The following is a 25250-nucleotide window of genomic DNA, read 5'->3' as shown; positions in this document are numbered from 1 at the left end:
TTTTCTTCAGTTCTAGTTAGTAAGTAAATGGATTCAGACAAGTACTACACCTAATGCTACCATTTAATGGAAATGTAAACTGTATTATACAGCCAACAAGAAAAAAATAAATATAAATTAAAAACAAAGTTTAAATGATTTTGAGAATGTCTGTGTTCAATGAAACTAAAAATATGTTACGGAACAGTAGTGTCTGTGATTATGTCATCTCATTATATCACTTCAAAATTTTACTTAAAAGGAAACAAAAAATAAGAAGTAAACCAAATGAAAATTTGTTTGGGTTCAGCTAAGAGTTGTCATGACTGTTTTGTTAATCATTTTTTTTTTTTTTTAATTTTATTTAATTTATTTTTTTATCTAATTAAAAATTGATCTTTTACCTAAATTTCCCATTGTCTACTTTATTTCTAAGGATTCTATCAAAGAACTGGAATAATCATGAGTTTACTTGCTTGATCCAAAATTTGATTTTCTTCTTTTTCTTCATTTATGTTTGCCTCTGTGTGTGCTGAAGGGAGGTAAATATACATACGTGTACATACATATATATTAAAATTACATCAATTGGCAAAGGTTATGCTTGTAGAGAGAAATTACTAATCAAAGATATGTCTGTTTGGAAGTATGATTGATAAATGTGAAGAATACTTTTGGTTAAATGTAAACAATAATCAAAAACTGCAAGAAGTGTGAAGGCCGTGTACATTCTCCCCATCCCCCACTCTTATTTTAGTGGTTAAAGGTCAACATATTAAAGTTTCATATGGACTGAAAATAAAAGGAGACTGTTCTCTTTATTTTTATCATTTAAAGTATGTTTTGGTAAGCCAAAGAAGAAATGATTAATAATAATATTTGTAGCAATTATTAATAAAATTTATGCCTACTGGAACATTTCTGACTAATAGGAGATATAGTTCTGCAACTGAACTTACCCTAAACAGGCTTTTTTTTTTTTTTTTTCCCCAGGACCTGTTTGCCTTGGATGTGGAGCCCTATCGGTATAGTGGTGTTAACATGACAGGATTCAGAATTCTAAACACGGAAAATAGCCAGGTGTCATCTATCATTGAAAAGTGGTCTATGGAGAGATTGCAAGCACCTCCTAAACCTGATTCAGGTTTGCTGGATGGATTTATGACGGTATGAATATCACTGTTTAGTGTTCCTGTCAAAGGAAAAACTTCATTTCTGTGACTAAAATTGTTTAGAGGCATGAGGCCAAATATTACTTTAATCTTTATTCAAACAGTTGCTGGGGTGTTTGTTTTAATATTCTGTAGACTGAAAACATAGCATATTAACTTTATTAAAAAATCACACATACCGTATTTTTCTAAATGATAATACCACATTGTAAATGTATTAATCCAGTCTGTATTTCCCTTCTTGGCAAAAGTAGTGTGGCATCATGTCAAACCCCAACAAAAATCAAGCTAAATCACAATGTCTCCTCAATATTTTCTTATTTTATTCATTTAGGTATCTCTTTCATAAAGATGTTTACTTTTTTAGTAAATGAAATTTTATTATTTCCCTTCTGCATAATCCTTTTTTATTTATTTACTTTTTTAAAATGAAAAGTATAAAGAATTTAATCTTTCTAGTTTCTGCACAATGTCCAGTTTCTGCACATTAATGTAAATAGTATGATATATATATATATTTTCCCTTCCATTGCCATTATTCTGGTCTCTTTAGTTACTGAAAATCAAAATCACCTTCATGCAAATAAACTTTCATTGCTGGGTTTTAAGTGGCTTTCTGTTCATTAGTTAAAATTAAATCTAATATTATAGTGGTAAGGAAGGATTTATTTGAAAACATATCCTGCATTCGGACCAATTTAATTTTCAGATTTATTAGAAGTTATTGCAATGTATTTATCTAATTTTCCACTTTGTCTGGATCGGGGGTGATGTGTAACACCTTTGCTGACAGAGTTCTGCTGCTCTTTAGATTTTTAGAAGCCTTTTCAGATTCAAATATTTCATATTTGAAAAAATGCTAGGCTCTGTTCCTTGAAGATTGATGTCAGATTTATATAACAGTTGTTTAGATTGTGTTAGATGAGTCATGTAACATAAGTAATCTTGTGAATGTTTTTTTCTGTTGATAACATATAAAGATTTAATGGATATTGCTACTAAATTACACTTGATATGAATTTTTAAAAGTTAATTTTTTTTGTCTTTTTTTTAGAAAGTTAACTTTTAAAACAAAAATATTTTATTTTGTTGTTATTAATAGTGTACTGAAAATGAAAATTGGAAACATTTTAAAAATTAAATTATGCAATAGTTTCGTTGTGTTGCACTTCTGAAGTATTGTATGACGGGATCTGTAAAGTTTCATTGTTAATTTTCTCTAAATAATTTCAAATAAGCAAATGAACATGCCAATATTTTAGAAATGTTTGAAGAATATAGGTAGTTCATACAGAGCTGATGCTTTGAAGTCATTGCTTCATGCTTGCATTTTGCATTAACTCTTTAATTTGACTTTTACCCTTTTCAACATAAAAATTTTAGCAGTTCATCTCACTCACTGGAGTTGTATATTTTATGCTTTGATCACAGATGTAATTGACCTCAAACCTTTGGATGGTTTGAGTGCAAACAATAGTTGTATTACCATGGGGTCATGGTCAAAAAAGTCACACAGCGATAGAGATTGGAATAGAGTTCTGTGGGCCAATCACATGTTTTTCATCTTGTGGTGCTCTAAAGAAAGTGTCACTCTCAGAAAAGATTCTGGTGTAAGGCAGAAGCTTATTATAGCTAGTGTACTGCATAAGATGATACGTTACAACATTACTTTCCCTCAGGACAGAAGAGGATAAATAAGCGCATGAAAAGCATACAGGATTATTTTCTGGAACCCTCTTTGTACTTCTAAGTGGTTTCTGTAGTAACCACAAAAAACAAGTATTCACACAGAATGTTGTGAATATTTTAGGGGAATTGTTTATGGAGACGAAGCATCTAAATGCAGTTTGATTGCCTGGGTTTTAGATACCTGAGAAATGCAGATAGCATTTAAAGGTTACTTAAAGGCCTAATAATCTTGATAAATTTTAGTACTTAAAGAGCTTTTATAATCTAGCTTTTAGATACAGAAAAGGCATACACAAGATGTAAGTTTTAAAATAAATGTCTATGGAAGACATGAAAGTAATTTATGTCATGACACTGTTGCACAAAGTTCTTCCTGTGCTCAGTAGAATAAAAAAAGTCATTTTATTAAACTATTGTCAATAGTTTTTAGGTTTGTCAAATTTGACTGACATTGCACTGTGGCTAATGTGTATTTAAAGTCAGAAATGCACTGAGGAGTTAAAGTTGCTGCACTAATTGCTGCTGAGGAATACTGTATGTAAATGATATGGGCTGAAATAGGAAAGTTTTATTTTCAGAGGTTGATGACAGCTTATTCAGTAAAACGGTAGCAAAAACCTGCTGTTTTTTAATAGGTTAATTTAGCTTGATCCAACTAGCTAGATGCCATTTAACAAGATGTTTAAACACCTGAAACTCCAGTTTGCCAAATGAAAAACTAAGGTTTGTATTTCTCTGAGTAGAGACCTCAGGCAAATCTGATTAGTTTCCAGAGGTGTAAAACCAGGCAGTTTTGGATCACAAAGTTTATAAGCTCAGTTGGTTGTGTTGTGTCCTTCTTCCACTTTTCTACTATATGCAAATCAGTGTAGCCATCTTGCCAGAGTTGGAACTGTGAATTTAACTCTGACATTTAATCATATTTATTTCAACATTTTGCTATTTGTAATTCATAGAGTTCCGCCTTTTTTTTTTTTTTTTTTTTTTCTGTTTTCTATAGACATATGTAAATTTCTTATTAGGACGTTATTTTCCTCATAATCTGACCTGTAGTATACCAACATGATGAAAAGGGGGTATAAAATTTCATCTTGTAACTTTATAAGATTCCAAGTTATAATTCCAAGTACGGAGCCTATTGATTTCAATTAGGGCAGTTTTTCCTTTGTTTCCAGGCTGATGCTCAGGACAGGTCTGGGAAAGGTGATGCTTTAGCATACCTGAAAAGATTAGTGGCAACAAACAAAATTTCCAGCACATTACACTCTAGTTATTGGGTTTCTGAACTTCCTTTGTGTGGGCTTTGGAAAAACAAATTTCACCTGCTTAATAAATGATAAAATATTTAAACATTCTATTATTTAATAAATAATAATTCTAAAGTAAATCTGTTCTGTGATGTAGGACAGTAACCACAGAAGAACCAGCTTTGTTCTTTATGTTTCTCAGGCGAGTCTGGAAGTATTTCAGTAAATACTCAGAATTTGGATTTGTTGTGTCAGAATATATACATATTTTCTTTACACAAGCTTCTTGTGATAAAAGGTTTGCTTGTTTATTCATAAGAATCAAATATGCATGGTTTCTAGTAAGGTCTCGGTGACTTTCACACAGTAGAACTGTGTGTATATGTTGATTTTAATATGATACATAGAAATCCTGCGGAAGGTTCAGTGATTTTCTATTATTGAAGTGGCTTTTATATCATGACTAAAATATTAATAGATGTCATTTATACTTTTGATAGTTCTTTCATATTTATTATTTGGTCCAATGAAAATCAAAGTGGTTCTTTCTTATCCTTTTGCTCTATTTTGCTATATGCTATATTTGTACCTCTATCATACATATAGCATAAATACATGTGCACATGTGGTTTAGCTTAGTAAGCCAGTTAAAAGATTATATTATTTTCTGTAATCTGTAATTTTTTTTTTTTTTTTTCTGAGTATCTCAGCGGTCTTGAATTTAAAAATGCTCTGATTATTGTTTTTGTATGATCACAGAATCATATGATCAATGAGTTGAGTTGGAAGGGACCTTAAGGATCATTTGGTTCCAGCTCTCTGACTTGGACAGAGACACTTCCTACTCTTTGTCCTCTAAGACTTTACAAATGGGTTGATTTTTAGTGTGTTTATGTGGGTGTGTGCAAAAGTATGATGATAGATTAATGTATGTAGACTTGTGCTTCTGTGGTCTTGAAAGTATTTCAACACTGCAGATTGCAATTCAGAAGCAGAGAGGCTGAAACTAGTCTGAAACAGAGGGAATCTTTGACTTGGAATAAAAATATATTTTTTCTTCTAGAAAAATGAATTTATAGTGTAAGTCTAAAAAATAAGAATTAAATAAAAATATGTATTTTATGTAACTAGCTTTTATTTCATAAAAAGTTTTGGTTTTGCAAGGGTTCATTCTGATTTAGCCTGGAGAAAAAAATGAATTTTAGATTTTCCTGCAAGACAGAAAGAAAAAAATCTTAGTAATGATTACTGAGTATTTTTGTTAAATTCTAACAGTGCTGTCATCTATGCTGTATTAATAAAAGAATATTCTGTAGAACAGAGAAATAATGCACAATTTTCAAGAAACTTTGCCTTGGTATACCTGACTCAACATCAAGTCAGTCCAAGTGGCATACACTGAGAAAGAAGAAACCAAACCAAACCAAATCAAAACCACAATAGAACAGCATAAACGCACTCCTGCATTTATATATGACAGTCATCATTCAGACCAAGCAAAGTAGAATGTGCATAGTGATAGAAGTTCAGAATTCTTCTACTGTACAGCTATTAATCTTCCACAGTGTTCTATGCCTCGAGTCAGAACTTAGCATTTATAATTAAGATGACCTAACAAGTTCAGCTTCTTCATTAACATAAAGTGTTCCGTACTAATTGCTTTTGCATATCATTCAATTTAGCTATCTGCTTTCATCTTATGTAGGAAGGAGTGTGCTTTTTTCTATTCAGATTATTAATTCCATGCTTTAATATTCACTTTAGTAGCTTTATACGGCAGGTGCAGGAAAGCACTGTGGTACTTGAAGAATGCTATAGATCAGGTCAATATTAGGTTTCCTCAGAAAAATAATAGAAAAATTAAAATTTGTAAAAGTTTTTCTCAGATAAAGAGAGTAGATCCCAGGAAGTTTTCTTTAAATACACAATTGAAAAAACATGCAATAATCGCTGTGAGAAATACATTTCTCACTTGTGAATGTATTGTAAATACATTTCTCTCTTTCTCAGTCACAAGTATATGCAGTGCATTCCCACCAAAAAGCTGTCTCAGACAGTCCTTCATGATACAGTAAAAATGCACAGGTGATAATTGCCTTTGAATTTTGAAAGGGAAGTGAAAGAGTGAATAATGTTGGATTTGTAAAAGCATAGATAATTTCACCTGAATAGTTCTCCATATTTGCATGCCCGATACGTTTGTATATTCATATAGTCTTTGTTCATTTCCTCTGATTGTAAGAAAGCTTCCACTAAGTGGCCTCTCAACATTTAAGTCCCATGACTTTCCTGTGAAGTCCAGTTTATCAGAATGTTAATTTTAGCTTTGTGGTCAGGAATATTAGTTTAATATTCTGAGAAGTATTACTGAATTTAATCATAAGACAAAAAATTGTTAAATAAAAGAATGGCAGAAGGACATTAAGTGTGGATGCACAACAATAGTATATTTTCAGTTACATTAAATTAATATGGTTGAAAAATCCTGTAATGAATATGCCTATTGTTTAAAAAAAATGTTAAATGGTCAACTGTAATCAGGTGAGAGAGCCTGTAATCTGCGAGAGCCCTTTGGCCTACTTTTTGATAAACCATTATGAATCACGTTAAATAATTTGATTAAGTTAATTCAGTTGAAAAGTTTACTTTTTTTCCATTCTAGACAAGATTGGAAGAAATTAATAGGGTGAGGAAAGGCTTAGGACCCATCTGAAACTGAAATTAAGAAAAGTAGTTCATTTTTTTTGCCATGATATAACCGAAGTCTACTCAAGTTTTTCATGAAAATGAGAAGTAGCTTTCATACCAGAGAATTGGACATGAATAATATGGATGGCATGAAAGACAAGAATGTATTGCTGCTATGAAAGACAAGAATATATTTCCCAGGTTCAATACCCTGCTCAAAAAACATTTTACACAAGGAAATTTTACACAATCTTTGTGTCTCTGATGCATTTTAATCGAAGTTAGGTGAGCAAAATACTACAACAATAAAGGGATAGATTAAATTTAAACCAAACAATATTAAAATAGAGCTTTTAGTTACTATCTCAAGAAGTCAGGGAGATGCAAAACTGGAAATGTACACTGTTAGTAATAGCAGTAGTTTGTATATCTGGTTCATGTTTTAATCTAATTTTGTTCTGGACCTCAGTTTCTTAAGTATTTGTGTATTAAGTATCTTAAGTATTCTACAAAATACTCTGCTTTCCTTTCTTCCCAAATGAAGCAAACATTTATGATGCCATCAAGGTCTTTCCTTCAGCACTCTTCTGAAGTTTAATTTACTTCATTTGACTCAATTCATCCCTAATGTCAGGATTTTCAATGACTGTACAAACTGATTTAAATATCTGCATTATTACACTAGATACAAATCCTTCACTGTGAAGAAGAAAGTTCTATTAAAATTCAATTTTTTTTCCTTTTGGAAAATACACTTCTATTTTTAATCCCCGAGTAACCATAGATTAATTGCAAGTATGATATTTTCACTTGTTGAATTAGTGCTTTAATGAAGTTTAGGTGTTCATCTAGAGGCGTTAACAGAACTTGCAGCTGCTTTACTTCCTACTAATTCCTTAGAGTATGCTTTGATTTCTTTAGAATAACAAATTATTTCATACTTGTTTATATTTGTGATTTGAAATGGCGATCTTTTTGATTTAGTGTTATTTTAAGTTATTTTATGGAAGATGAAGAGGGCTTCCAATTTGTTGAATAACTTGTTAGAAATTAGTCATTTAATTCCGTTAACAGCAAGAGGATATTTATGAGACTGCAATTTCTTATCTCTACCTAACAACTGAGAAATAACAGTTACATTTGAGGTAGCTAGTTAAATAATACTTCAGTAACTGCTAGCAGGCACTGTGACTGGACAGAAGGATTTGATGAGAAAAGGGTGTTGTTAAGTTTCTGAGTCTGAAAAAATCCATAAAAATAAAGAGAAATACTCATTACAGAAAAACAGCCTTGGATTTAGAGCTTCAAAGAGGATAGCTTGTTATGTAGACAGCTTTATAATTATCCCTTTAGCAAAAGGAATTTTCTGGATTTGCTGATGAGATGTGTTCAGTAAAACACTGTGGCAGCAAATGCGTACTTCAAAGAAAACACTAAACAATTACTTATTACTCCATTACAAGCTAGAAGTCTCCCTTAGGCACAGTTAACTTCATGAGTTTAGGGACTATGTGAGATTTTGTGCTGTCAGATGTTTTAGAAATATGTCAGCTATTTTGAGAATTAATTACATTATTAAATATTTGACTCCTGCACGTAGTCTTTCTTGCTATTTTAGGAGACAAGATCTATCAGAAACTTGCAATTCTGTCCTTGAAGAGAAGATATGCCCAAGTGTCATGTAGCATTTAGCAGAAATAAATTGCAGCTTCTCCCATATGGAAGGTTTAGAATCATAGAATATCCTAAGTAAGGAGGAAACCACAGGGATCATCAAGTCAGACTCTTGGGTCTGCACAGAACCACCCCAAAACCAGACCATGTATCTGAGAGTGTTGTCCAAACACTTGAACTCCAGCACAGCACTTCAGTGCCATGACCACTGTACTGGGGTGCCTGTTCAAGTGCCTGACCACCCTCTCAGTAGGTGAAGAACCTGTATTCAACCTGAACTGCCCCTGTTGCAGCCTCTTGCTGATTGCATAGGATTCATCCAGATGTGGTTTGAGGATGTGTGCAGTTATTTATAAACATAGTAACACTCATACAATGCTTGTATGTTAGAGCTCTCCTACTACATCTTTAGAAAGTAATAGAGGGAACTCTTAGCATAATAGCAAGTAGGGACATGGAAGAGCTTTTGCAACTCACAAAAATTCATGTGTAGTCTGTAAGACTAGCATGGAGTATTTTTTGAAATAGGAACTTAAATGCCTTTAGTTATGAAATGTGCAAGTATCTGCACTGTATGAAATTTAAAGTTTGGGGACTGTAACCCAGTATACCATAAACACCTGTGTCCAAGAAGATAATTGTCATAAGAGAAGCATTTTGAAATTCAGCATAATCATTTATTTCTGCACTATATTTATTGTAACTTTTCACAAAAAGTGAAACAAAATGCACTGTTACTTTTATTCTGTTTCTTTGCCGTTATGGTTAAAGAATGATGTTTTTAGGAGCAGCATAATGAAAGCTGGTAATCAGCAGACTTATTTGCAGGAATGAACAACTCTAGAAATCATTAGGTTACAGTTGTACAGGATGTGGAATGGTGGCAGTGGAGCCATGAGTTACTTCACAACAAAAGTCATTTAATTTGTGCAGTGAAGGGACCAGCAATTTAGCCCCATGTGCTCCCCAGCTTCACAGTGGCACTGCCTATTAGTTAGGGCTGGTATGTACTCAACAGTGAGGTTGAAAGATATGTTGTAGGTAATATCATGGCCCAATGGAAATCAGTATGTGTTTAATTAGGCTAACCTTTAGTTTGCTACATTCATGCTTAGGTTAGATATGGTAATGCAAATACACTGAAGAGTTTTTTGTTGTTTTGATTTTTTTTGATGGTGAATTAAATAATATAAGTGATAATGGAGTGAAAAAGAGTGAAAATTGTTTGTAAATATGTCTTTGGATATTCAGGTTTTTAATTTGGCCATAGTTTGGTAAGCTCTGACTGTCTCCATTCATTGTGAAAAACAAGAATGCGTTACTTTTTCTGTTACGATTCATATTTTCTAATTACTAGACTGGCTGACATAGCTGGTGGAAATAAACAAGCTTCTGGGCATACCATTCTCTCTGATGAAAAACATAGAAAGGCATGTGAGTGAATGTTTTCCTATTTCCAGATGTATATTGATTTGCCTAATAAAATTTACTACTTCTTCCTATAAATCAATTTTTGCTTATTTCCTTAAGATGCAACAGTTTCTAATTTTAGATGGGTTCATATAGTACATGTAGTCTTCACGGGGACTTTCATTCAGATACGATAAATGTTTACTGTTTTAAATTAATCTTGGGGTAAAATTTCCTGTCCAGAACACCATGAACTCAATTTCAGTGCCTTTCCAGATGCTACAGGATATTTTTCCTGGCTTCCACCTGCCCTTCCAGAAGAGCACAGGTCTCCTATAAGTCCACAGTCATGTCTGCCCATCTTTTGTGTGTGTCTCAGGTACCCTTGAATATTTCAGATGGTGCTATATGCCTGTATTTAGGCAGCTTAATCAAGCTTCTAGCTAGAATTGTAGCAGTGAATATATTTTCCTCTTAAACAGACGTGGGAATACAGTGGCCACAAGTGCACAGACAAAGCCATTAAACAGCATGTAGGAATATTCAAGCATCAACCTGAATCTACATGTGAGTACCTTCACATCAGGCTGGAGACAAAATTAATATGCTTTCATTATTATATGTTTTCTTTGTGCACCTGAGGCCTCTGCAGCCCCAAGCTACACTCCGCATAGGAACTAGATGAAAAAATACTGTGCTAAATGCAACTATCATGGTGTAAAATGGAGATTTCACTTTTTATAGCCTTCATACTCCCATTTCCAAAGGCCCAAGAATATATATAGTACGTAAGCAGCAGAGATAAGACTGTATCCTATTTCAAATAAATGAGGGGCCAGGTAATGTCCTGGAAACAAATAATAAATTTTATATATATATATATATGCATCTTAATGCCACAGAATTATTCGATCAAACCTAGTGGCTAAATGCTACTGGAAAAATATTATTTTGAGAAGAATATGATGTGCATGAGATTTCTCTCAATATTTATATAAAAAAAACTACTATTAGTTTCTATTTCTTCTTTGCAAATATTATACCTTAGTGATTTGATTGTTGTCAATATTACTTATGTAAAATATAACCTCTCCTCTCCCTCAAAGGTTTTATTTGACACATGGGTTCTTTACAGACTGTTTATACTTGCAATTATTGTGATTCTGCAGAGTGCAGATGTTATGTATAACAAAATTCATACACTGTTCTAATCTTAAATTACACCTGACAATTAATGCTAAGTAGTATAATATTAGACTGTTTTAATATTAGATTGTCTAATAATATTAGACTGTTTTGGATTTCTTAGTCTTATGTTTTGTTAAAATACTACAGGGCAATTATTCTGACATAATTCCATAGTTTGAATTATTTTGCAGTCATATTCCAAATAAAAAATAACTCTGTATCTGAAGGAATATTCTTGCTGAGAAGAAACATTTATTTATTGATCTTTAAACTGAAAAAAATCTTTTTATTACAATACTTGCAATTTTTCTCCTAGTCCATTGTCCTGCTCTGGACAGTGTGATTTCATGTTAACATGTGTGTTAGAAGTAGGATGTCCTTATGCAGGTAGTATCATAGTATCTAGAATTGAAAGCAGGGAACATCAAGTTAGCAGCTGGAGGACTTCTGGCAAATTATTTCATTAAGTTGTTAGACTAATTCGGAAGGTGATATCCGCAGACTTCCTGACTGGACTGTCCTGGACTCCTTGGGGAACCTGGCAAATCTATATATACTTTTTGACCAGTGGTTGTTGTACCAGTGGTACAAGTTTTCTAGTTTGCAGTGTAAAACTGCTTTTTACATCCCAGGAATGTGTTGGCTTTTACTATTTTGTGGTCTATTGATTGATTGAGCTCCTGAAGTATTGGTAAGTGTAGAGACACGGGGAATTAATTTGGTGATATACATGGTGATATTTATAAACTTAAAAGTCGACTGTAGATACATATACCAATATGGTGTACATAAAATTACATAGGCTAATTTATTGTGATGCTGTTCTTTAAATATCTCATTCTCTGGACAACAGCAAGAATCCAAGGATTGCTTAAGAAAAAGAAAAACAACAAATACACTTCAATACTTGTTCAACACATCAGACCTAGAGGTCTCTAACTAGTAAAAACATATTTTTCATGTAAATCTGTTTGTGTCTTATTCTAGTGGAGTAGTGCCCTCTGGGAAGACAAACTACGGGAGAAAAATATTTTTGATTAAGTACAAGCTATGAAGTAGGCCAAGGTTAGATAACAAAGGCTTCAACAGTCAGTAATGGGGATAACATTAAATCTTTTGAGTTCACTGGGCAGTTGAGGTACCATGCTGGGAAAGCATACACCGTAGTTGGAATTTCTTATGAGGGGGTGATTGCATATTATTATAAAAATAGTTATGCTAAATGCATGGAAATTTTATTCCAGAAAATTAAGGCCCCCTCTACCAGATAATGTCTCATTGGAGGAATGTAATGGTGGTGAAATAAAATCTGAAAACATTATTTTCCATTAAATAGTTCGTTGACTTTCCAGATAGTCATCGTTTCCACCACAATGTCTGTGGTCTTTTTTTTTTTTTTTTTTTTTTTTAAATCAAGCTCAAGCAGTTTTGATATGACTTGGGGAGGTAGTTCTTTGTTGTTGGTAAAAGGTTTGATTCGTTAAATTATTATGCTTTTCAATTCAGGTTTAATTACTAATCCCAACTGGGATTTCTCTAGTGTGCCTGAATACGTGTGTCATAATACATTAAATAGTTTTATTCAGTTTTACTGAATAAATATAAATGCCACCCTGTCTTCAGTTTGAATTTCAGTATCTTCTGGTATCCACGTGCATCTTTAAACATTTAATATTTACTGGATAATTCTGTTGTACTAGATAATTCTGGCTATATGGTTCTGCTCTTCAGTTCATATATATTTTTTTGGTGATTAATTATTAAGCTTTTCTAAAGGGAAACACTTTAATGTTCTTTTTGACACTTGGTAAAAATTATTAATGTTTATAATATACTGTGAGCAGGTATATTATTTCCAAAAATGAAGAAAAAAAAACCACTTTATTAAGAGTTTCTTCTTGGTACTACTAACAGCAGCTGTCATTATTTTTCTCTCTACAATACTAAAATCCATACTTTTCTAGTAACTGTTATTCTGCAAGGAATTTCCATTCAGTTATTCAGCAAAGATGCTTGCAGGAAAGGACATAAATATTCTGTGTGTATCAAACAATATGGAAATGTAGGTGTTGTCCAGAGTGACTACAATAGATTGTCTCCAGACATTTGTACACCATGCTAAACTTGATGCTGGTTTTTTTTTTTTTTTTTTTTTTTTTTTTTTTTTTTTTTAATAAAAGCTACCCATGAATCACTAACTGAAATTTTACATTAAAATCACAGTGATTTTCCCAGATTTACGATTAGGAAATTAGGATTAATAGTATATAGTTTTCAGATGTATGTGTAAGAAAGGAGGGTTTGTATATAGAGCATCAGAGAAAGTAAATTTCAAGACCAAATTGCAAGACAGGAATCCTTTTCTCAGATGTCTTAAAATCTGATGTGAGAAGTAATCTTCCTAAAAATTGAGCATTTACAAGTATTCTATATGCTAAACTCTAATGAAAAAAAAAAGTTACATGTATATATTGAATTCTGTAGAAAAAAAAAATAAGAAGGGAAAGGGTGGTAAAGTAAAAAGGAATTTCAGAAATATAAGGTATATATCCTTTTGTGGTCTAAACAGTTTCAGTTCTGGTACCTCGGTGTGCCAGGTACATTTCTTCTATTGCCTGCAGAGCTGTAAACTGGGCCAGTGAGAGCAAGAAGTAGCAGGTGCATAGTTGAGTTCCTTGCTAGAGCAAAATTACTGCGTAGCTTAGGACTATATTAAATAATAAGAAAAGCTATGATATGCATACATTCCTTTTCTTTTTCAGTGCTTTATTTGAGATGTGTTCCTATCTCAGGCTTGTAAACCTACTGAAATAATTACCACCTTTCATACCTCTGTTCCCCCCCCCCCACCCCCAGATGTTTTTTTGTGCCAATATTTAAATCTAGTTTTACACCATACCTACCAAATGATGTAATTTGGGTACTTGGAGTAAGTTTTTGAGCAGTGTCATCTGTACAGAATTAGTAATATCTGTTTTTCTATCTGATACTGTTAATTCAATGATTTTTTTAAACTCTAGAGGTAGTAGATATAAATTATTTTCACAAAGATATGTATTCAGTAGGCAATAGATCTGACTAGAAGTAAATCTTTAGTTACATCACTGCTGGCTTATGACCATACTCTTAGATTTTGTTTGTTGTGAAAGTTAGTGATTTTATTTTGAAAGAAATTGAAATAATTGGGTGATAAGTGATTGGTAGATACATTATTTATATGTTATTCTGATAAATATAAACAATGTGCAGAGAAATAAAATTATTTGTAATTAAATGGCCATAATGTACCAGTTGTTCATGGAACACTAATGGGTATTAATTAACCCATTAGTTTGGATCCAGGATGCAGAACTGAAAGATTTGTTTTCACAATGGCTTAATGAAACTTACAAGAAATCCCCAATTAAAAAAATAATTAGAATGATTTTCCATTTTAAGCTACTGTGTTTGAAAGGTGAGACTCTCTTTTGCGGGGTTACTTGTTTTCTCTTAGGCGTCATCGTTGTTTATTGATTTTCTTTAATAAGGTGATGGTCAGGAAACTGAGATTATGTGTATTCTTCTTTTCTACATATTGGCATTTCAGAAAATGGCTAGGATACTGGTAGCTTTAAGTAACAAGTACTACATTGCATGAGCCTAGCTTCATGCTCTTAAAGGAATTAAACATGAAAACACACTGATACTGCAAATATAGTATTCCTCCTTGGAGAGCTGAATTTCAACATGTGTTGCAATTAAATGCTTACATTACTAATAATTGCTTTGGTTTTTCTTCAGATTCCTATTCCCTACAGAGAAGTGGGATTTTTTTTTTGTTTTGTTTTGTTTTTTGAAAAAAAAAAAAAAAAAAAAGCAGATGTTTCTAATGAGGTAAAGAGAAGATTAATGAATAAACCAGACTGAGAATCTGTTTTATGCTTTTTTCTGCTGGTAGATTGGCCACTAGAAGTGATAGAATTCTGTTGCAGGCATTTCCTGAAGTGCTGTTGCCTTCTCAGCAATATTGCTTTGACTGCCACAGTAAACATTTCCATGGCTAATAATAGACCCAGACCTGGAGATGGCCTGAGTTTTCACCAGAACTACCACTTATTGAAAGTTTCTAATGCCTCAAGTTATCCCCTTTCATCCGAAAATTCTATATCTATTTAATAATAACGGTTAGGATGATAATAATAATAATAATAGGAATCATTTAACAAACAGTTTAACCTCAAGGAAATCTTAGAAATAACTTTATCTTTTAAAACATTAAAATATATTATCACTGAAATATTTTCTTCTCACTGGAGATATTTTATGTAAAATAAAAGTGTACTAATAAAAATATTTGAAAAACACAAAACTCATACCTAAGTATTTATTTCAACCTGGAGAAGATGCTTTCTGTAAACAAATTACCAAGACAAAAGAATTCCTATGACTTTGTGTCTAATCTGAAATTGAAAACACAGGGTACCATTTATAAATGCTTATTATACTAAAAGCAAATTCTCTTTTACAGCCATATTGAGCTTATGTAATTATTAATGGAAGTTTAGACAGAGAATCACCTGTGAGAGCATTGACTAACATGCATTTGTCACAATATATATTCACTGCTTGAGTTTTGCATGATCTGAACTTTCTTTACCCCACAGCAAGTTTTAGATTTTATGAACCATTGGACTTATGGCAATACGTAGGTGTGCTTCTGCATTCCAAAAATAATATACAAAATTCCTCTATTTCTTATCTTCTGCTTAAACCCTTAAGAGTTGGCACTAAAGTAACAAAAAATGGATATACTGTTGTTGCAGCCAGTGGTGTGAACCTGGCTGCATGATTGATTTTACTTTCCTTCCATTGTTACAATAAGTTAGGTAGTACCTTGAGCAATAGCAGTAAGGAAGCCTTATTTCCTATGGATTTGTGTCTCCTAGGTGATTAACTGGTATGGAAGGCAGTAACAGTTGCAACTGAATTATTTTTTATACAGTTAGGGCATCTCTCCTGTGTGAATTCTCAGGAAGTTCAGACTGATAAGGCAGCCATTTCCTCAGTGGGGTATTTTTTTTGCTTCATCAGAATTTTCATATTTCTGAGACCTCTGTTCTTGTGCTACACCTGGAAAACAGTGAGTCCCCTTTTCTAACACATTTCCTCTCCATTGCTGTTGATTTTTCATGTTATGATATCTGTTCACAGAAGAGCTGGCTGAGATTGTTTATTCATATTATCTTCCTTTTCTTTTTCTTCTTCTTCTTCCTTTTTATTTTTTATTTTTTATTTTTTATTTTTTATTTTTTATTTTTTATTTTGTTTTAAAAATTATGCCAGCTATTTTAATGTTATGTATAAAGCTTTTAAGACTTACTTTACTACTATCTATGTTGATGGCTATTTCTTGAATGTTACTAGTACAGTATGATAAAAGAGAGAAGTGGGGTAGAAAATGAAAGGAAAAGACTGATTAGTTTGGCTATTAAATGTGACATTGTGAACTATTACTGTGAAATTCTTTTTTTTTTTACCCCAAAAAAACTAAACCAGTAAAAAAAAAGAAGTAATTAAAAACAAACAAACAAACAAACAAAAAACAACAACAACAACAAAAAACACCCTAAAACCTAAAGCCTTAGCAAAATAAGGATTTAAAATAAGGCAAGTTATTATTGTCTCAGTTGAGCACTTGTGCTAGTGTTTTCAATATTCCTATTGAAATATTACCTGTTGTAATGTCTTCCGATTCAAAAATTTATTTTTTATAGTAGTGTTCTAATAGCTTTGAGATATTTAACATTATTACTGCTTTACACATTCACTCACACAGTGTTACAAATTATTCTAATACCCACTCAGAGATGGTACATGTAACTGTCATGCATAACAACTGTAGTTTCAGCACTTGAGCACTTGGCAGATGTGTAACTGATAGTAGTGGTGCTGTGGTTGTATGTCTGTGATACAGATACTGAGTAAGCTATCAACCAACAGAGATGTATTTAAAACTACAGAACATATCAAAACAAGAATTCAATACCTTTTATGTACATACCTTCTATTGTTATTAATTGCTTAAATTATGATATTTCATATGGCAGTTAATGATCAGTAGGGACATGTCCCTGTTTAAAATTTGGTTTTGTGTAAAATACTCCTTCCCTCCCACCCCAACCAACCAACTGAAACCCAACAAAACGGAAAGAACAACAAAGCAAAACAAACAAACAAATAAAACAAATAATAATAATAAAAAGAACTGTTTTCTTTGATATTCATAACATGCCTTCGGCTCCCTAGCTTGGCTTGATTTTGTTACCACCTTTAACCTTAATGAAAAGTTGAATCACAAAGCATAAGAAAGGTGGTGTAAATCTAACTGTACACACATGATTTATAGACTCAGTCTCAAAAGTATATCTAAAACTGATGTTTTTATTGAAATCTGATTTGCATAGGACTGGACTGTCTTCAAGCATGTCATGATTTGAAGAAACTTGCCTTTGCAGAACCAGAATTCTTTATGTTCAGAAAGTAAATGTGTATATGTATAACCTCACAAACTTCACAAAGAGATCACTGAACTAATGAGTTTACTACGTCTTCAAGAACCTGGCAGTGACTGAAACCAGTGAGAGAACATTGCCAATTTGAAGCATACACATTTTAAAATGTAAAATATGTACTTTAACAAAAATATGAAGAGTAGTGATGATTTGTTTGTAGGCTTTTATATATTTAATTGTATGTAAATATGTAGATTTACATTTTGTGTCTCTTTTTAATAAGATTGAGATGTATGTATGTTTTCAGTTCTTACCCTATAATTGTGAGGTGCATACTTCTAAAAATCGGTTGAGATTTAATGGAATAACTTCAGCAAACAAAGTTAAAGAACAGTGGATTTCTGGAGTGTAATAATCTATGATTGAGATAAAGCAAAATTAGAACTACATGGTCATGGTTGGCCAGTATTTTATTTTTTTTTCTGAAATCAGTTTTGTATAAGAAGTCCTTTTACTATATACTGAAATGTGGCTTACCTCAATGGATAAGGTCTGGACATCTACTTTATTCTTCAGGCACAAGTCTAGATGCAGATGTTAAGAACCCCAGATATGAGGGTGTAGTACCTAGGGACATGGTTTAATGATGGTACTTGGTAGGTCAGGTTGATGGCTGAACTTGGCAATGTTAAAGGTCTTTTCCAACACAGATGATCTATGATTCTACGAAGAGGGCAATTGGCTGGTGCTTCCATGGCTTTATTTTAAAATATGTATCATTTGTATGCAGATTTTTCATTTGTTTATTTAATTATGAACATTAAAGTAGAAATTTCTAGTAGAAATCTGCTATCCCCCTACACACAACACCCCTTACAAAAACATGTGAAGATGTTACTTGAAACTATGAGTAGTTGTGTCTAAATGTAATGTAGATATATCTAACAGAAAAAGTGCTTGTAGAATGAGTTTAAATGGGTAGTTTTGAGTCATAGTTTTGAGCTTTGAAAAACTGAATAGCTGAAGCTATTCCCTGGCAGTACCTTCTTCAAAACGATAAAAGATTAAACTCATGGATTCCTGTGGAATACCTTTGGATTTTGCCTAAAACATTATCTGCTTTGCTTTGGCAAAGAATGTTACAACACACTGTTGGACTAGAGTTCTGTATGATTAAATGGTTTACCATTTTCAGTGTATTGCTAGCTATCTGTATAATTAGCTAAAACATATCTAAATGTTTTAAATGCTAAATACTGTTCAGAGAAGAATTAAAATTCTGTATTTTATGTAATGATATCAATACAAAAATTCCACTGCTACAATCACAATCAGGAAATTTTATCAAGTAATTTGATTACAGTTAACAATAGAATTAAACCTTGTGCACCTGACAGATATATAATGGAAAATGTCAGTCTTTGCTAGGGTTGTTCTATTAACAACTTCAGTAAAAAAAAAAAAAAAAAAAAAAAAAAAAAGTTAAAAATATCTTTGGCATTGTATTTTGGCATTGTATTTTCTATCTAATATGTGAAAAATGTACTCAATTAATGTTGGAAAAACAAAGATCTTTGCAGACAAAGCTACAGTTGGATATTAGAATTTTAATTTTTCTCCTGTGTCCTGTTCTAATTAGGACTAATGAATGCTGAAAAGAAAATGGAAAAAAAAAATCGCACTATCTGAGATCATTTTTCTTATTCTGCTTTGCTTGAAAGTGACTATTCTCACTTTGAGACATTACAAGAAAAGAACTGCTTTACTAATTACAGCACTTTTCTACTCCATAGACAGATTCAAGAAATAACTGTTGCATGCTGAATAACCCCTTATGAAAACAATGTCCAAAGAAGACATCCAGTCCTCATTAAATATAGTTCTGCTTGGCTGCTTTGTGCTTTTAATAGGAAATGAAGAACAACTGTGTGAAATACACTGTCAGTTACTTTGTAGCAATATGTCAGTGATATTCCAGCAGTTAATGGGAGTCGATGAAAAGGGATAGTTTCTGTAAGTGGTGCTTTATTTTTTATGCTTTAAAAGAACTAACTGCATCATGTCCTCATGAATTAGTTGAAGCTGTGTTTTGATAATAAACATGCAGTTCATATGGGCATACAAAGAAAGGATGAAGTATGACAACATACAGTATAAACATCCATAATTGCTTATGTAGACAGCAGGAGAATCGCAGGCAACTGCTGATGACTGAAGCACCTTTAAATAAAGAAGAGTTTTTTAACTGGTAAAAATTAGTAAGCATGCTGTAGGTAATAAATAGTCAATATACAGAAATAATTTCAGCATGTTTGAACAGTAAGCTTTAAAAGAGAACATAAAATTATGAAAATATTCAGTATTTTTGGTCTTTTATGCCCAGCATGATGTTTATGTTTGGCATTTTTAAGCCCAGTTAGCTTTTGACCTACAAAGCTGTAGATGTCCACGTATTTTTGTTTCAACTGAACAACAACAACAAAAAAGGAAATAAGAAGACCTGAAAAATGTGATTTTTCTCCAGAATCTTCAAATACTAATCCTTTTCCACTTATATTGCTTTAGATTCTGTTAATGGTCATTTAAATTGAACACAGTTCTCACACAAAAGTAGTATGACTGTATCTTGACTGTTCTTAGGTAGCAATTGGAAACCAAATAGTTTATGTAATTAGGAGACAAGAGTCTAATAACTTAATTTGTTCATCTACACATAGATGTCTAGTAATATTTGACTTTATTTCACCAGACCTCCATCTGCCAGTCAAAGGAGTTTTCTCTATGTTACAGGTAAATGTAGGCAAAAATATCAAAAGGAAAGTGTTTTACAAATGGGAGGCTGAGAACTTGCGAGGAGGAAAGGGTTCCAGGTTCTGCTTTATGGAGGTTTCACACTTTCTCAGATATGTAAGTCTTCTTAATAAAGGGCAGTGTTTCTTTTTGTCTTGAGCAGTTGTTACCTGCTAGCTGAATCAGAATGCTGGCTCAGATGAATGGAGGTCTTGCATACAGAGTTGCTTAGGGCATGTGGCTTCTATTCTGAGGTCCAGATGCTTAAAGGTTCATTGCAGTGGTACAGAATATATAAATATATATATGTATATATATATATATATATATTTTTTTTTTTTTTTTTCCTATGGTCCCTAAAATTTACAAATTCAGTTGCTTGGCTCACTTTGAGAGAAGTATTTAAGAGGATCCCACAAATTACTTAAGTGGCATGTCTAGGGAATTGAAGGTTCAAGAAGTACAAAATAACAGTTTCGACTTAGTCTAGTCCTTCCAATATAAAAAAATATTAAATAAATTTTACCTAATGTAAAATTAGATACATCACAGTGTGCATTATCATGTAGATGATGACAGAGTGCACAGACTTGGAAGAACTGTTACTTAGGTCTTCATGACGTGTTCATTTATTTTGTCAGTACCATTAATGAAATATCTTAAAAAATGAGTAGGTTTTCACAGGGAAGGACAGCTGAGGCTTCTTGTTTCAGAATTTATGGTAAAATTAGTATGTATTTTCAGTATGCATTCAGAATATATAACACTCACATGGAAAACAGTTAAATATTCATTCTAGAATTCACAAAGTGAATTGCAGAGTTGAATGTCACCGAATGAAAGATAAAATCTTGAAGGTAATTAAGTCCTATGTTTCTTTATTTTTGATTTAACCAGTTGAGAGAAGTGTTTTGTCTGAGAAAGTAGCTACAATTTCTTCACTGAGTTTGAATAAAAAAGCACTTTCTTGAGAAAAATACTGTTCAATTCCATTTTTTCTCTTGTTTGTGTGAGCAGAAGGAAACATTGAATCATAGGTTGGAAAAAGACCTTTGAGATCATAAAGTCCAACCATCAGTCTGACCTATGAAGTCCTATTGCTAAACCATGTCCTTTAGTGCCACAACATTTTGATATATGAAATATTCTGATACAATAATTTTGTAACTAGAGAGTAATATATTGAAAAATTATTTAGGATCTTTGTTCAGTGTAAAAAGAGTTTTTACAAAGTGAATGCAGTGATAAGTTATGTGCTAAACCCTCTAGAATAACAATGTTTCTGTTGTCTCCAGCTTCTTCAACTTGTTTTCATAGCAACTTGCAACTTGCTGAACACCAAGGATATTTGACTAGATTGTCGGGTAGGGTAAGAGGCAGTTTCCTCAGGTGGGTAGTTAGTGACATTGGTATGTGATGTTTAATCGAATTGGAATACATTTTTAAAAATGGTTCTTTTTTGACAACCCTTTATTAGCAGCCAGCAATTAAATGTATTAAGAGCCCTTGTTCACACTCTTTCAAGCCACAGAACACTAAGGGATGTATATGTTATAATTACAATTATCCATTCTCATCATTGTCCTGCTGAGGAATGCAACTGTAATTCTGGCAGAGAGACTATATAGTTGGCTTGCCGTCCTTGGACTGCAGATGTCTAATTGCAGGCAACCATTTCATTTCAAATGGCTCATTAAAGCAGAAGCCATTTAGCACTGCTAACATGGATCTGCATCCATGATTATGCATTTAATTAGAAAAGTGCAAGCTTTTTTTCCATTGTAATCTGAATTTACAAAATTCCTCCTGTGTAATCCATTTTGGAAGAACTCGAATGGCTTAATTTATTTATTATTATTATTATTTTTTTCCTTCTCTTTCTCTCTCTGTTTTTTTTTTTTTTTTTATTTTTATTTTTAAGTGCTTAATATCTGTTATCCATCTGCAAACTTGGTAAGCCACATTGTATGCATTTGTGTTTCACAAGTGTTGCAAGTTTTTGAACTATATCTAGTTTGACTTAGTCTGAACAACATTTATACTTCCACTTTATTTGTATCTGTAGCTAAAGCAAGTTTATAAGAACTTTATAAGCTTACATTCTACATCTCTGTAGATCTCATCCTGAGAAACTACTTGTAAAGTAATAGGATTAGCTTATTTTTTCTGGTCTTTTCTCTGTTCTTTTAGCATAATTAAGCATAATTTCAGTGTAAGCAGGAAAGCTAATGTCTTGAAGTCCTTTCTTCTTTCCTTCAGCTCTGTAGTGTACTTATTGGCCATTTGGTACCACACATTTTGCTTAGCATAATTGGGACCCAGTTAAAAATCGCATTCTTGCGATTTCCCTCCTCCTATATGTAGGAGGAGGGAAATCTATCCTATACTCTTATAATATATATATTATACTTTATATATTTATAAAGTATAAATTAAGATTAAAAGTATATATATATATATATACTCTTAATCCTCCTATACTCTTCATTTTTCTAGTGGTTAACTGTCTATAGTATTTTGGTTTAGTTAGTATGTAATCTGGGGGTCCTGTGAAGTTTTTTTGTTTTCCTCCACTGTGAAATATGAACTAAAAATTTTTATATTTGTATATACAACTCTATCTCTGCAAGCAAAGATAATGGATTCATCTTTCATCAAGGGTAAATCATGCCGGACAAATCTGGTGGATTTCTATGATGGAGTGACTGTATCAGTTGACAAACGAAGACTGATCGATATTACCTACCTGGACTTCTGTAAAGTCTTTGACATGGTCTCACATGGCATCCTGGTCTCCAAATTGGAGTGATATGGATTTGATGGGTGGAACATTCAGTGGATAAGGAATTGGCTTGAAGGTACCACCCAGAGAATGGTGGTCAATGGCTCTATGTCCAAGTGGAGGCCAGTGACAAGTGGTGTACCTCGGGGGGTTGTCCTGAGATTGGTACTGTTTGATATCTTTATCGATGATATTTGATATTTTGGTATTTTTATCAATGATCCCACATAGACAGTGGGATCGAGTGCACCTTTAGCAAATTTGTAGATGACACCAAGCTGAGAGGTGCAGTTGATACTATAGAAGGAAGGGATGCCATCAAAAAGAACCTAGAAAAGCTTGATAAGTACACCCATGTGGACCTAATGAGGCTCAGCAAATCCAAGTACAAGGTGCTACACCTGTTTTGGAGCAATCCCAGACATGAGCACAGACTGGGAGAAGAACTCATTAAGAGCAGCCCTGAAGAAAAGGCCTTGAGGGTTTTGATGGATCAAAAGCTTGACATAAGCCAGCTTGAAGGCTATGCTTGCAGCCCAGAAGGCTAACTGCATCCTGGGCTTCATCAAAAGAGTGGCCAGCAGGGCAAGGGATGTGATTGTCCACTTCTACTCAGCTCCTTCTGAGGCCCCACCTGGAGTACTGCATCCAGGTCTGGGGCCCCCAGCACAAGAAGGATGTGGAGCTGTTAGAGTGGGTGTAGAGGAGGGCCACAAAGATGATCAAGGGGCTGGAACACTTCTCCTATGCAGGAAGGCAGAGAGAGATGGGGATGTTCAGCCCGGAGAAGACAAGACCTCATTGCAACCTTTCAGTATTTAAAGGGGGCTTATAAAAAAGATGGAGAGCAACTCTTTGCTTAAGCAGATAATGACAGAATGAAAGGAAATAATTTTAAAGTAAAAGAAGGGAGATTTAGATTAGAGATTAGGAGGAAATTCTTAGGAGGAAACTCAGAGAGAGGTGAGGCACTGGAACAGGTTGACGAGAGGGATTGTGGATGCCCAATCCCTGAAGGTGTTCAAGGCCAGTTTAGATGAGGCCCTGAGCAACCTGATCTAGTCGGTGGCATCCCTGCCTCTGTTAGGGGGTTTGGAACTAGATGGTCTTTGAGGTCCCTTCCATCACAAGCCATTATATGATACTATGATCCCTCCCATTCCCCTCAAAATGAGATTTTTCTCCTTCATTTTACTTATGTGAATCTTCACAGATCTCTAGTATCTGTGAATTTGTACAGTATCACTTTACTGAGACAGTTACCTACTACATTTATGTTTCTGTGTGATCCTAGCAGGAAGTCCCTTTGGGTAAGAGCTAAGGAGGTATCTTTAAGTAAGCATAAGAAAAAATGTCAAAGGAAATAAATCTTATAGGTGCTCATATTCAAACATTTTTATAGGATTGGAGAGGAATGCAGTGCAGTGCTTTGAATTATAGGACAGTGCAGGGGTGATCTGAACTCTTGGTTCCAGAATAGGGCAGGTCTGAAAAGGGAAATACATTTACGAAGACATCAAAATGCTTATTTTTATTATAGTTTGTGTGGGTGCAAGGAATGTGAATGAGTTTACAGCTCATGAGGCTGTCAATTACAAATATATACACTTAAGCTGTGAAATGCTACCTTCTGTCTCCTGTTAAAAATGAAAATGATTATAAGCGGATAGGATGTTTCAGTGGGATGTACTTCTCACTTCTAGAAATCTAATTCTACTAGCTGCTACTTTTCCTAAGACATGACCTGCATCTTCTTTTTGTTCTGCATCGTCTTGAAGGAAATAAGAAAACATGATTTTTTGGGGGCAAGAAGTGTTGGTTTAGCTTCTACTGTTTGAACTACATTAGTAAGCACAAGTGTGGTTTCTGTGCTGCCTGGTATATTAGAATTAATGTAAAATGTTTTCTTTATTGTCCAAGTACTCTAGGTGAGTGTTAAATGGGACATTTCCTGTTCTTTTTACCTCTCACAGTAAAGAGTGGGAAAACCCCTGCTTGTTCACAGTAACATGTTTTGGAATGTTGTCAGAACTGTTGTTTTTCATTTGTACATCTGAAATCACTGCCTAATGAAATAACATATATTTTAAACTCTTTTAGAAATGGAGGAGCTGCTGCAGTTTACCTGGAGAGGAGTTTG

General features: G+C 33.2%; 1 protein-coding gene across 9 annotated transcripts in view; it reads left to right on the top strand.

The window, feature by feature from the left end:
• Positions 1-25250, top strand: part of GRIK2 (glutamate ionotropic receptor kainate type subunit 2) — a 404092-nt gene that overhangs the window by 164377 nt on the left and 214465 nt on the right. For all 9 annotated transcript variants that reach the window (XM_027454785.3, XM_072036154.1, XM_072036155.1 and 6 more), the window contains one exon: positions 973-1146. In XM_027454785.3, coding sequence (XP_027310586.1) covers positions 973-1146 — 174 coding nt within the window. The remainder of the gene's footprint in view (positions 1-972; positions 1147-25250) is intronic.

The sequence above is a fragment of the Anas platyrhynchos genome, chromosome 3 (assembly GCF_047663525.1).
Source record: "Anas platyrhynchos isolate ZD024472 breed Pekin duck chromosome 3, IASCAAS_PekinDuck_T2T, whole genome shotgun sequence".
Classification (NCBI taxonomy): domain Eukaryota; kingdom Metazoa; phylum Chordata; class Aves; order Anseriformes; family Anatidae; genus Anas; species Anas platyrhynchos.
Note: the sequence above shows the minus strand (reverse complement) of the source record. Positions and strands in the feature narration are given on the sequence as shown.